General features: G+C 41.9%; 1 protein-coding gene across 5 annotated transcripts in view; it reads right to left on the reverse strand.

The window, feature by feature from the left end:
• The window catches only part of CACNA2D1 (calcium voltage-gated channel auxiliary subunit alpha2delta 1), a 621,516-nt gene that overhangs the window by 504,369 nt on the left and 102,088 nt on the right, over positions 1 to 15,059 (reverse strand). For all 5 annotated transcript variants that reach the window (XM_061582171.1, XM_061582168.1, XM_061582170.1 and 2 more), the window contains exon 2: positions 3,755 to 3,836. In XM_061582171.1, the coding sequence (XP_061438155.1) occupies positions 3,755 to 3,836 (82 nt within the window). The remainder of the gene's footprint in view (positions 1 to 3,754; positions 3,837 to 15,059) is intronic.

The raw sequence follows: 15,059 nt of genomic DNA on the forward strand, positions 1-15,059 counted from the left end.
TAGCATTAGCAACTTGAACTCAAATACTCAGCCTTATAACTGCCTGCTAAAATACCAAAAAAAAATGTCCCAATGTAATTATGATGGGGAGGAATAAAAAAGGGACGACAAAAGAATTCTTCTCAGAGATTATAAACTGCCTGAAAGAAACAGAAATGTTCTTAAATGAAATGGAAATGGACCGCCTTCAAGTCAATTCCGACTTATGGTGGCCCTATGAACAGTATTTTCATGATAAGCGGTATTCAGAGGGGGTTTACCATTACCTCCCTCTGAGAGGCAGTGACTGGCCCAAGGTCACCCAGTGAGCTTCATGGCTATGTGGGGATTCGAATCCTGGTCTGCCAGGTCATAGTCCAACACTCTAACCACTACGCCACACTGGCTCTCATTCTTAAATAAAGAGACAGGGAAACAGTCAAAGAAGCAGCAAAAGAAAATGACTCGGGGTTGGGAGCTGGGAGAGGGAAGTAGCTATCAGACTGAAAGCCACCAAATTACAAACCCAACCTTCAACGATGAGGGTGGAGGCTATAAGTAGCTTACGCCACGCCAGTCAACAAGCAGAAAAATGAGACACAAAACTGACAAAAGTCAGGCAGCACAATGTTTATTGTGCAAAGGTCAAGGTAGGAGACTCTTTTCATGGGAGACTGCTCCCCACCTCACTAGGTCACTAAAAGCGCGATGAGCTCCAAAGCTCCCCTCCTAGCCACAGGAAGTCATGGAAGCCTTCCTCTCTTTTGAAAGCAAGATGGGGAGCAAAAACACTCCCCTCTCAAAGTGTGGGAGTGTGGCAGCAGAAAAAGAAGTGCCTTGACTGAGTACTACTCAGTTGTCAGAAAAAAAGCACCGTGTGTGTATGTGCATGTGTGGTGTTGTAGCATAATAGCCTTATTTCTTATCACCCTGTCTACCCAGGGCCTCTATCAGAGCATGAACATTTAATTACTATGCGTTTTAGACTGCACACGTTGTTAATTAGATTGAGAGAGCACTGCAGCTGGCAGGGAACGCTAATGGTCAGCTGATCTACTAAAGTCAAAAGAAGCATATGCATAAATTTCAACAGGAACATGCTAGCCTTCAAAATTCACTTCCCTGAATTTTGTTATGGAACAGGTTTAAAAAATCCAGTATTTGGGGGTGGTATTCCATCATTTTGATCACTGGGCTACGTATAGATTTTGCTTCTGAAAAAGCTGCATCTAGCCAGCCTCTTCTGCACCAGCTATGTTAATGGAAAAAGGGCAGTGTCCCTTTGAGGTAAGAGCCTGGATGACAGCCTGAAGCTTTGGCTTAAGTTTTATACCTTAAGATGCCAGCAGGGTTATTAGCGTATCTTCCTGGTGATAGCTGTTGCAATATTTGGATAAAATTGGTTGCTGAAAATGCTTGTTGCATTGGGTTGTCACCCTCCTTTCTTCAGCTGGGATTTGACTATGCATTAGCTTTGGTGTATTTGTATATTTGAGATATTTTTTTTCAGGACTTTTTGGCTCGCTTATGCACAACCTGCTCACCTTGTTCCTTATTATCCTTTTCAGTTAGTTGCTTACTTTAGGAATTTGCATGTAGTTAAATATTGCGCTGTTTCTACTCTAGCTAGATTTAATGTGCTACCTTCTCAAGTACCTTGCTTTCAAGTACATATGCTGATGTTGCTCCCTCCTTGAGAGTTTGTCCTTAAAATAACCAGAAGGAGGAATGCGTGGAACATGTTCTTTCATTTTGAAATTTTTATGCTGGAGCTCATCAGCAAATGATTGGCCCTTAATGGCCAAACTACCGGGAAGGTCAGCTCAATTTTATGCTAAATACTTGGCTGGAAGATAAAAACCCATGAGGGTCATTAGCAGTAACCACACTTTATCAGTGGCAATGAGAACAAGGCAGCAATTAACCATCTGAAGTTGAAAGATCATTTTAGGAGGCTATGTATACCTGAGATGATAGCATTAATGTTATATGTTGCCTTGTGTTTCGCTCTTAGTTAAGATTACGGAGCATTGTATGTTGTTACTTTTGGTCTTATTTCTAGCCTGTTAACCATAATAAACTGAGGAGGCGGGATAAACTGATGATGAAGAATTTTGTGATGTAGTCCTTCAACCAAAAATGTGTACAAAAAAACATGGATTAGGTGGAAGTGAGCAAAAAAATGTCTATATTAGTGCAAACAGCACACAAAAAAAGCATTACATTAGGGAAAATAGTATACAGAATGTGTATATTAGAAGAAATGTGCACTAAAATGCTGATTAATTTTCATGAGCACTTTTTTTAAAATGCAAAATGATGTGGAAATGTGGTAAACTGAAGGAAATCCAAATTGAAAGATTCACTCATCCCTATCTATAGCCCTTCCCCACTACAATTAAAGCACATACCTGAAAAGGAAGTCACAGATGTTAGTTTACAAACCGTGAGACTTTCACAAGATTAAAAAAAAACACAGATTGTATGTTTCATCCAGAGATTACATTACATGCACAAGCTACTTGGGATGGATTGCAGACCAGCCCCTCTCAGTAAAGGCTGCAGGATTTCCCTTCACCCAAATCAGCATGGGAACCCAGGATGCAGATACATATTGGCATATCCTAGTCCACCCACATACTGACTGGATCACAGCCTAACATTTTTGACAGTAGGACCATGCCACATCCTCTGCAAAGCAGGAAGGTCTTCCGTTCCACAAAGTGTTCTAACAGTCCCTGTATGAAAGCAGTAACAGAGTTGAATTATATGATTCCTTTAAGAATGAATGTATTTATGGAAGACTTGCTCCCCTTTCAGAGGAATGTGTTGGAAATCTTTGACAATCTGGACCTTTCTAGCTCTCTAGACACCCCCATCTTTTTTTTCAGTAGCTATTTACAGCATTTCACATTTACTAGATAGTACAATGCAAAGAGTTTTTGCTGCTGTGAGAGGCAGTAATAAGCCTATGCCTTTTGCACCTGATTAAATATTAGCTTTTTCCAACAATAAGCAAGTCTGACTAAACAAAGTCAGACAAAGGTAAGTCAATTAATGAATATGCAGCAACCTGCCTTATCAAGTTAGCTTCGGAGAAAAGAAACAGAATAAGAAGCACCATTAAGTGCTCCAGGCCATCCTTTGCATACAGCACACAACGCATTGAATTATTTGTGCTCCTGAAATTTTAGGCTTTCCATTTCTTTTTTAAAAAAGAAGGATTCCACTTTTTTTTTCACCTTCATGATTTGTGCTGGAGGAAAAAAAACACCCTTTGGTTTTGGACTGCGTGTGCCTGGCAGTAGGGCTTGGCTAATGCATGCAAAGGGCTCAAAAATGAAAAATAATTGGAGGGTACAGATGGTGTCTTCCAGTAGTTAGGCAGAGGACATCTGTGCCATCTGCACCTTGCTGTTTCTGCTCACGCCTTTTGTCACTTTGTCACCTTATTTTATTAGCAGCACACAGAATCTGACACTAGGCTCCAGAATACAGGGCCAGCCCAAGACGTTTGTTGCTTGAGAATGGCAGTGAAAGCCATAGGGTGCACACAGTTCCACCAAGGCTTCTGCAGTGCAACTACTGCTCTAAGGAAGCAGCTGCCACATTCGCACCAGTGCTTTTCCCAGAATGTGACACACAGCCCTTCCAGTGTTGGTTTTTTGCTCCCCAAAGAGCTCCTCAGTAGAATGAGATTATCTGCCATTCACTAGGTGTTCGTTTGTGAACCTCCCCCATTTGCTATATCAAAGACCACATAATTGTCACTTACTTGAGCAAGTTCATCCACCCCGCTTGCTGTTTTCACCAGCCTTACTAGGTCTTCTTGCATCTTATCCACCCACCGCTTTATCCTACAGAAATAAAGAAAAGAGATATCCCATCAGATCAATGGCAAATAACTATGAAGATCACAAGCACAAATAGAATCTGACAGACTGTCTTCTGTGCAACAGACTGATGCTGAAGTCTCTTTAATATTGCAGTAAATCTGCTGTATTCATACTTTTCCACACCATTTTCCTGCTCACTCACTCTCATAGAAAATTGTTGTTGCTGCTGCTGCTGTTATGTTTATTACTCACCCTGTACCAGAACTTTCCAGGGTAGGCTACATCTGTATTTTAGATGTAGATCTCTGTGTATTTTGGATTTAAATTGGTTAGGAGGAGCTTCTTGTAAACTGTCTACCATCGAGAAAGGAGTAAACAATAAAAAATAAAATCACCAAACCAGTCTGATACCTGAAAATACCACACTGCCTCCAAATGTTTGAAAAGAGTTATGAAAAACAATACACATTTGGCCTTTAGGAAGTGTTACCAAAAACCCCCTCTATAATACTATTTTCCCCTGCTCATTACAAGATCATTTACACACACACACACACAAACCTGAAATGAAAGGTATTAGCAGAAGAAAAATATGTGCCCAGTAGAAGAATATTCCTCCTTAATGTAGTCTGTTATTCTAGACCAAGGGTTTCCAACCCAGTCCCATGGGTGCCATGGTGCCCATTAATGCCTCCATTGGCACCAGCAAGCAAAGGCCCATCTCTTAGCTCTCTCTCTCAAAAAAAGAGTAGGTCTCTAGCCCTCCTAGAAAAAAAGTTATGAAGCAAAATGTGCAGGAACCCTTCTACACAATTTCTGTGAAATTAGCCAGCCTGACCGCTCTAGCCTGTTTTTAGACAAACAGCCCGGGCAGATGGACCAGCTCACCAACAACAAGGGTCGCATGGAGGTGGAGAGGGACAACTTGGCCAACAACATTATGTGCTTCCGAGAAAAGAGGAATGTCTCTCCTAAGACCATGTCTGCTGTGGTAACTGTGTGCATCATTTGAAAACAAATAAAACATTGTTGCAAAACAATGGGACCTGGGAACACCCCCCATTTATTAGCTAAAATTTCTATCTTAATTTCCAATTAGAGAATTTTTTTTGTTTGAGTAATATGCTCCAAGCAACTGTGGTTGATGCTTAATGTATCATGCTTAATGACATCACTAGGGCCTGCCCCTGAAATCTCAAGGTTTGGGATGTTTCTGACCTGGCAGTTCTCTCTCTCTCTCTCTCTCTCTCTCTCTCTCTCTCTCTCTCTCTCTCTCTCTCTCTCTCTCTCACACACACACACACACACACACACACACAGAGAGAGAGAGAGAGAGAGAGAGAATTAAATAGACTATACATCACTTGAACTTGGGATGATGAAATACATTCTCCTAATCAGAAAAACAACATGTAATCAAGGATACTATGCTTTACTGAATTTTAGTTTCTTTACATGTGTCAGGAGGGTGGGGGAAATAGGAGAGGAAGAAAACAAGAGCCCTCTGGACACCAAAATGCTTGTCTGATGTTTCATTGAGCACTAGCCTGTGGTGTATATCTGCCTGACAGCTGCTCATGGTCAGAGTTTATTTAACAACAAGAAACATGTCACACCAAACGTTAAGTCTGAGGCCTTAAGCAGACAGCTTGGGTTTCTTGATACTGTTTAGGACATCAACTAAACAAAGGTTCAGGCAAAGGGGTTTTTTCCTGACTGTTCAAGCAGAACATTAAACTGCAATGAAAACCACGTCAAAAGCAAGAAAACCCGTAGGATGCACATTTATGCCCAAGAGAGGGAGATAGCACATTAAATGACAACAGCTCCCCATACACACACACAAATATCTCTGCCAATGCCCCACACAAGTTGCGATGAATTTTTAGAATTTAGATGAATGAGTGCTGCTCTTCTTTGCTTCTTTGCCTTCTAAGGTCACATCCACACCATGCCATTTAAAGCAGTATTATACCACTTTAACAGTTATGGAGAATCCTGGGAACTGAAGGGAGTTGGGAATTGTAGCCCTGTCAGCTAAGCAAACTACATTTCCCATGATTTTCCATGACCATTAAAGTGGTATGATCCTGCTGTAAATGTATGGTGTGGATGTGACCTGTGCTTCAACGCTCAAGAAAAGAGACTGGGCTTTTTTTTCTGGCATGGATTTTTTTCTATTTGCTTTTCTTAATTTGCCAAGCAAAATAACCTTTGTCACAATCCAGACAATTTATCTTTCTCCTGTCAACAGCAGCTACCACCAGCAGCACCATTTCAGATCAGAGCTTGGAAGTAATTCATTACTTTTTTGAGGAACGAGTGGGTAATTCCTTTACATTTTGATTGTAATAGAACTAGGAGTAATTTTATTACTTTTGTGGAGAAATTGTAATGTTTCCAGCATTACTTTTGGGCATTACTGGGGGGGGGGGAGGAAGAAGCAGGGGAAATCTTCTGCTCCTCTGATTTGTGGATAAAATCATGTGCCTCAAACTGGGCTTCTGTGCAGCATCGCTCTTCCCTCATATTCTGTGTGTGGGCAGGAAGTGACGAGGGAGGAGGTGGAGAGTGAGATGGGGTGGAGTGGAGAAAATAATTGTTTAAAAAAATGGATGGTGAAGAATGGAGTGGAGGGAGAGCCGGAGGACAAGAACATGGATAAAGGAGGAGAAGGAGGCAGCAGGAGAATGGAGATAAAGAACTGTGGAGGTGCAAGATAACAACATGTGTGTCTCTCTGTGTGTGTGTACAGTAGGGCCCCACTCATACAGCAGGTTACGTTCCAGGCCCCTGCTGAAAACCAAAAACCGCCGGAAAGTGGGGCCCTACTGTATTCCAGCCACTGGGCTCCACCTGACAGCGATCAGCTGTAGCGCACGAGCTTGGAGCCGCCGTATTAGAGAAACGCCAAAAAGCAGAATGCCAAAAAGCAGGGCCCTACTGTGCTGTGTTTGCACTTGGCACACAAAGTGGCCTCCACCACCCTCTCTGCTGCATTTGCAGTATTTTAACTCTTTTGCATCTCAGGGAAAAATGTTTGCTTGGATGAGTGTCCCTTAGTTGGTGGCAGGGCAGGGTCCGGGAGGTGGTTAAGTGAGAGAGATTATGCTGGCTGGCTGAGGGGGGGGTGCACTTGGTTTGACGTGCAAAGATCTGAGCAGTGGCCTCTGCCTCCCTCCCCACCTCCCTTACCAGCAGAGAGACCACCATTGCTGTCTTATGGATAAAAAGAATTATTCCACTACCTCTGTATGTGTGTGTTTATTTTTAATGTTGTTTTAGGCTACTTAGATGTGCAGCAGCCAAGGCCAGCACCTTGTAGGCATGTTTTTTTAAAGTAACTGAAATGTAATTGTAGTGATTACTTTTGAGAAAAAGTAATCAGTTACTTTCAGAACAATTGCAATTGTAACAGTAATCACTACTTTTTGACCATGTAATTGTAACTGTGATTTATTACTTTTTAAAAGTGATCTTCCAAGCTCTGTTTCAGATATTCAAGGGTGAATGAGGGAACAGATTACACGAGAAGATGCAAGTCTGTAAGCAAGGTTGAATGAACCATTTATAATTTGTATTTTTTTCTTCATCTTCCTCAATGAAGATTAATGAAACACCCATTAATCTCAAGGCTGATTTTCACATTACAGTGGTTACCAGTTCATCATTAAGGCTCCTTACAAGGCTGACCCTTCCATTACATAGAGTGAGGTGACCACCTCAGGCATCTGATGTGCAGTGTCATGACACAGCAGCAAATAAATTTATTTATTGTATTTTACAATATATGAAATGTATTTTAGGCCCAGGGAAAGGCCCTAGTGGGATTTTCTGCCTCAGGTGCCAAGGTAACTCACTCTGCCTTGGGTACTCTGCGCCGTAACCAAAAGGGGAACATGTCCTGTTCTACCTCAGGCAGCCAAGTATATTTTGGCTTAAAACTTCGTGGCCTGGAGCAATGTACCTTAAGAACTCTCTCCACCTATATGAGCCTACATGCCAACTGAGGCCTCACAGCAGTTACTGCATGTTCCTTCACTCTTCAGTGGAAATAGCCAGAAGCAGGACCTTTACAGCAGTGGGTCCTAAAGATTTAGAACAATCTGCCTGAGGAAAATTTAAAATCCCCACCTTTGGAAGAGGTTGCAATACTTTTCTTTTTGTCAGGCGTTCACATGACTCTGCTCTGTGGCTAATTTCTGTATTTATGACTTGTTTTACTTTTTTATTGTTTCCTGGGCTCCTCTTGGGAGGAACGGCAGGACATAATTTTAATAAATAATAATCATTGTTTCGTTATAGCTGGTTTTGTCACCTTGTTAGAAAAAATGTCCACTACTTTGTACACATAAAACACAACTTAAATATATATGTGTAACATATCCTCACATATACAGTCTCATCCTCACCTGTGCAAATAGTTTGCATTTTGTAATATAAGAGTGTATATCATAATGTTTCATTTCTTCTTGATTTTGTATCTCAGAGACTTTGTTATCTGTACATCTACCTGTTATAATTTATTTTATACCCTGTGTCAAACCTGGGAGTCTAGGAATATTGTGTTTAATGTAAAAGGCATGAGAACTTCGGACATTCAACAACTTTTTTTCTCTTCTTCTCTTTCTCTCCCCCCTCCCACACACACTTATCCCCTTTAAGACTCTGAGTGCCCCATTCATTTAGGGCCTTGGTCCTTCTTATTGCACCCTGTGTCAATGTCACTTTTTTCTCAGGTGGAAAATCTGAGATGTAAATATATATTTCAAAAAGCACCTATATTTGTCAGTAAGAATTTAATATGGCAGTGTATGAAGATTTCATGCCTCAAATTGAAAGTAAAAAATTGGATTCTTTTTCAAAGTACAGTATGCCTTCTGTATATGGGTTTCTCTTATATCTGGATCTTCTCTTAACAAAATACAGTTGGTTTGACAACAGGGACGAATGCCAGTGTTATCAACCCAACTGTTTTTTGTGAATGGCCATTGTTAAATACATAATTATCTGTACTGTTCTGTTTTTCATTTCCTTCTGACCTCACTGTTTACAATCCCCACCCCCACCCCACCCCACACACACACCATGTACCTGGAACTTAAGATAACACTTCAGGCATCTGATGAAGTGGACCCTAGTCCATAAAAATGTATGCCGTAATAAAAAGTATTTAAAGGTACCACAAGGCTCTCTAGGGTTTTTGGAATGATAAGGACCTGATGATTTCTAATACTAAAACATAGTCAATGTTGACGTGCTCCCTCCATATGTGAGAAATTGTGTTTCAGCAGGACCCTTTTTATGGGGTGGGCAACAGGGGCAAACACAGGCATGTGCATTATAAGAGGAGGGTAGGTAGAAATTCCTTCTTTATCTTGAAAACCATTGTTATTACATACATTGACATAACACCGCTACCAATGCTGACTGGGTTACATAATTCCTTCCCTGGTGCAGGGTGCAAGGTCATTATTGGCTTCCTGATTCATCCCAGAGAAAACGCAACTTTCCTTCTTTTGCCCTCCCCCCAACATACACTGCTGCAAATGCTCCCATTTTATTATATGCACCCATCTTTATTGTGGGCATACCACTAGAAAGATCTAGTCTTTAATTTGACCTTAATGGGATTGGGATGGCATTACGGTTGCCATTTTTAAATTCCTCAAGTTGCAATGATCTCTGAATTAAGTGTGCCTACCAGAAGCAGCTCGTTGTGTGGGACAGAGCCATTACCCTAGCTTCGCAGCAGGTGGGTAGCTGTTACTTACCAGGAGGGGGAGGAGGGAGGCAGCAGGGAGATTGGTCCAGAGCAAATGCTAAGCAAATGTACAGTGGAGCCAATCTGGCACTCCTACTGGTGCAATTGCACCAAGGTGACCTGCCCGCCTCCTCTCCCTTTCAGAGTCCCATCTGCCAGGAAGCTAGGAGACTAGTCTCACCCCACCCAATGAGTTGTTTCTGGTGCCCACATCAGTTTTGAATGCTGAAGTACTGTCATCATTTTTTAAATAAGAAAACTAATGCCACTGAAAATCATGTATAAACACAGGCTGGTTCAATTCTACCTGACAAACAAACAAGCCCTGAATGAAGGACAGTCTATCCCATGCCAATTCAAAAGAAAAGAGATGGTATCTACAAAATTAAGATAAATGAGCTCCAAGTCAGTCGTAAGGAAACAGCAAACACCACCATATTATCAATGTAACATCATTTTCCCCTTCTGCCCAGAATAGCCTTCACGTTGAGAACCAAACATTTCCAAACAAGACTTAAATGTATTTATTTATTTATTTATTTTGTTTTATTTTATTTATATCCCACCCTTCCTCCCAGTAGGAGCCCAGGGCAGCAAACAAAAACACTAAAGACACTCTAAAACATCATGAAAACAGACTTATTTTAAAAACTTTTTTAAAGCTTTAAAAACATCTTAAAAAGCAATTCCAACACAGACTCAGACTACAATAAGGTCTCTATTTAAAAGGCTTGTTGAAAGAGGAAGGTCTTTAGTGGGCTCCAAAAAGATAACAGAGATGGCACCTATCTAATATTTAAGGGAGAGAATCCCCAAGGGTAGGAGCCACTACACTAAAGGTCTGCTTCCTGTGTTGTGCGGAATGGACCTCCTGATAAGATGGTATCTGCAGGAGACGCTCACCTACAGAACGCAGTGATCAACTGGGTATATAAGGGGTAAGACAATCTTTCAGGTATCCTGGTCCCAAGCTGTATAGGGCTTTGTACATCAAAACCAGAACCTTGAACTTAGCTAGAGCTTAGAACTGGTAGCTAATGGGCAGCCAGTGCACTTATTTCAGCAGCGAAGTGACATGTTGGTGATACCCAGTCTCACAGCCGCATTTTGCACCAGCTGCAGCTTCCGGACTAACCTCAAGGGCAGCCCCACATACAGCACATTACAGTAATCCAGCCTGGAAGTTACCACTGCATGGACAACAGTGGTCAAATATCCCAGCCCAGAAACAACCACAGCTGCCTTACCAGCCTAAGCTAGTAAAAGGCACTCCTATACACAGAGGTCACCTGGGCCTCTAGCAACAAAGATGGACCCAGGAGCACCCCAGATTACAAACCTCCTCTTTCAGATGGCATATGACCCTCTCATCCAAAGCAGGCAATTGATTAATTATCCAAACTCAGGAACCACCAACCCACAGCACCTCCATCTTGCCAGGAATCACACTCCCACCGCTGAATCCAGGCACCGGTCCAGGGCTTGCACCGCCTCTCCCGATTCAGAAGTTAGAGAGAAATAGAGCTAGGTATCATTAGCATACTGCTGACACCTCACCCCAAATCTCCTAATGACCACTCCCAAGGACTTCATATTGATATTAAACAGCATCGGGGACAAGATGGTACCCTGCCCCAGGGGGCCGAAAGACAATCGCCCAGTGCTATTCTTTGAAAACAAACCTTGAGGTAGGATTGGAACCACTGTAAAACAGTGCCTCCAATACCCATCTCACCAAGTCAGCTCAAAAGGCTACCATGGTCAATGGTATCAAAAGCCACAGAGAGATCAAGAAATAATAACAGGGTTGCACTCCCCCTGTCCTTCTTCCAATAAAAGTCATCCATCAGGGCAACCAAGGTCGATTCAGTCCCATAACCAGGCCTGAACCCAGATAGGAATGGGTCACAATAATCTGTTTCATCCAGGAGTACTTGCAACCCTCTCAATCACCTTCCCTTGAAGGGGGTATTTGTGACCGGGTAGTAGTTGTCACAAACCAATGCGTACAAGTTGGGCCTTTCAAGGTGGCTGGGATTACTTCCTCCCACAACAATGCATTGACCACACCCTGGATGCACTTGGTCATACCCCCTCAGCAAGCTTCAAAAAGCCAAGAAGGGCAAGGGTCGAGACGACACATTGCTTGCTGCATTGCCGCAAGCAACTTGTCCACATCAACTGAAACCAATCCCAAGAAGTTGCAGCAGACATTGCACTGGACACCTCATTGGGCACTATAGTATGTGTGTATGGGGCATCAAGATCGCTACAGAGGTGAGCAACTTTACCCTCAAAGTGCCTTGCAAACAATTCACTGTGGGCCTCCAAAGAGTTTAAAATTCCATTTCCTGGAGTTGATGTCAGCAGACCCCTGACAATACGGAAAAGCTTCACTGGATGGCTACTTGAGGTTGTGATGGTGTCATGGCTGTGATGTTTTACTTGTGCCCGATCAGCCTCACAGCATGTCTTTCACCACTTGCACTCTAGCCATTGTCCAGCCTGTTTCATTGCCCTGAGTTCACTGATGTACCAAGGTGCAAACTGAGCTCCATAATGCCAGAGAGGCGCTCAGGGGAAACCGTGTTAATAGCCCAATGCGCCTCATTGTTCCACAGCATGATAAGGGCTTCAACAGGGTCACCTGCTCTATCTGCTGGGAACTCCCCCAGGGCATTTAGGAATCCAGTGGATTCCATTAGTCTGTGGGGGCGGACCATCTTAATCTGTCCACACCCCTGCAGAGGAGGGTTGGAGCTGTAAGTCTAAACTTCACCAGAAAGTGGTCTGATCATGACAACGCAGTGACATCCACCATTACCCCTATCTCCAGAACACCCCTTCTTCCATCTGGAGCAAAAACCAAGTCGAGGATGTGCCCTGCCCCATGTGTCGGACCTGTGACAAAATTAATAAAATACACAACAGTGAAGTTGGGAATAGAGAGTGTGCCCAGCTGCACAACTACCACAGAATAAGAAGATAGACACTTCAGAAGTAAAACAAGTCTGAGAGGAAGGCCAGAGATTGTGATAAGCAAGGATGAGTAGAGGTAAGATGAAAATAGGTGCAGGGACTGCTTTCTCCTTCTGATTATACTTGAGATAGATCAGGAGCAGATGCCAAGCTCATATACTGCATCATGGACTTTTCTCATGGTAGAGAGAAGAAAAAGCCTGAAACAATAGAGATGCCCCTCTCAAAAAAAAAAAAACTACTGAGAAATTTTGCTTTAAGCTTTCCTCAATATTTCTCAGGTGTTTTTCTCTACCAATGCATATTTTCCTTTACAGTACAATCCTAACCATGCCTTGTCAAAGTCCTATTGAATTCAATGGGGCCTACTCCAAGTTAAGTGGGGGTTATGATTTCAGCCAAAGATATTATTCCAGTGGTGGTGAAGCACAGGTCCAAATGCAACCCTCCAAGGCTCTTTCTCTGGCCCTTGAGGCTGTCCCCACACCATGCCATCCCCCATGGCCACACCCCTCACCAGCCATGTGCTCTCCTTGAGTGCTTTTCAATGTGTTCTTGAACTGTGATCATGCTTCCTGTTTTTCTGGATGAAAGATCCAGGAGAGGTGGAGAGTGTGTGTAGAAGCCTCTGTCTTCCGCATGGCAGGAATGTATCCTGCTGTACAAAGGAAAAAGTCACATCTGGTCCTCCATCAACTTTTGCCTCTGGCCCCACCCACCACTGGCATACAGCCCCAGAAGACTGCCCACAAGGGAATACAGCCCTTGGCCTGAAAAAAGATCCGCAGCCCTACATTATTTAGTGACAACCTAACAACATGAAAATCAAAGCTTTGATAAGGCTAGCCTAGAGAGATCTGACTTCTCTTCAAACTTCTCTGATGTTTTGTCAAAGCAGGAACCTCCAAAATAAGCCACAGTTTTGTTTTAGATATAATTGGGACTGGCTTACATTGGCTTCCTCCATCCATTTGCACCATGTCAAGCTCTCCGTCACCTCACCCCTCCCTCCCAGTAAGCAACAGTGATGTACCTGCCAAGAAGCTAATGTAGCAGCTCCACCCCACCCAGTGAATCATTTCTGGACAGCTATAATTTAAAAATGAGAATTCACACAGCATCCTCTAGCCATGGAGTGAGCTGGCTTCTTCACATCTTCACACTTTAAATGACAAACATACATACCAGCCAACCGGCTGCTGGTTCTGCTGTTCTTCTGGCCCTTCCCCCAATCAAGTTGGTCACTTTTTAGACATATAAATACACACATTCAGTGCCACAATACTATCCATTCATTTGTTGAATAATTAAAGCATACTTTAAGTATGAATCTGGTCTAGAGACGATCAAATTAAACCTCCTACTCTAAAAATGCTACATCTGCCATTGCTCAAAGTTTGGTGGCAAAACAAATCAAGGGATTCCATATTTATTTGTACCCAGGATCTCTCCTAACTCTGAGCTTAAACTCTGTTAACTATTAGTTCACATATTCACTACTACACTTTCCACCATTATGCATCAAAGAGAATTTCCATTACAGCCGTACAATAGTAAAATGAAAACATCTCCTTGTAGAAATTAATATCAGGCTATTATTTTAATACTTACTCTCAATTTTTCCCTCATTAAATGAACAGACACATACACCTAATACAAAATAATCTGGATCACACAGTGACATAAATATAGTGAGCTATACACATAAGAAGAATTAATAATTTAAGTGATTCAAAAAGATGACTCTGATAAAGTAGTTAAATGAGAAGTATCTCATATAAAAGATACAGGACTTAATTAAGTTAGGGTTCATTGATTGCCATTGTTTCCGGGAGGTATTTCATTAAAGGCTCTTAAAAGAGGTTATCTATCTATTGCTTATACCAAGTAAATTAATCAAATACTCAAATCAAGCTATTACTGCTACACTGTAAAATTCAGTTATTACTGCTCATGGTTAGACTACAAGGAAATTTATCATGCATAATGAGTTTATGAAAACTTTTACAATACTTTTTTTTAAAAAAGGAAAAAAAACAGATTAAGCTCTTCTTAAACTTGTTTATATTTAAAACAGTTACTGGCACATGAAACACAGCAAAAGGCCCAAATTCTTATCCTAGTCCTTTAGTTGCAGATTTATTTTTAGCATTGCTGCAACGTGGAACAGTTCCTAATAGCAACATAATCTAGCTTTGGTCGAGTCTTTATGAAACAAATCAGTATTTACATATTTCAAAATCATGAATTGAGTTAACTGGAAGAAACTTCTGCTGTTTGAACAGAAGCGTAACACTTCTGTATTAGCTTTTCTTCCTCTTTTTATCTATCTCAATCCTTTTCAGGAATCTTTTTCATGTGCAGACGCAAGATTCAAGCAGAGATGAGCGTGCTAAGCTCTGTTACTACCCAGTCGCCCTCCAGAAGTTGGAGGGTGAAGTTCTGAAGCAGGGAACAACTAAGTTCTACTCATCGTAAACCCACTGAAATCAATAGACCTA

This window comes from Rhineura floridana, chromosome 8 (assembly GCF_030035675.1).
Source record: "Rhineura floridana isolate rRhiFlo1 chromosome 8, rRhiFlo1.hap2, whole genome shotgun sequence".
NCBI lineage: Eukaryota > Metazoa > Chordata > Lepidosauria > Squamata > Rhineuridae > Rhineura > Rhineura floridana.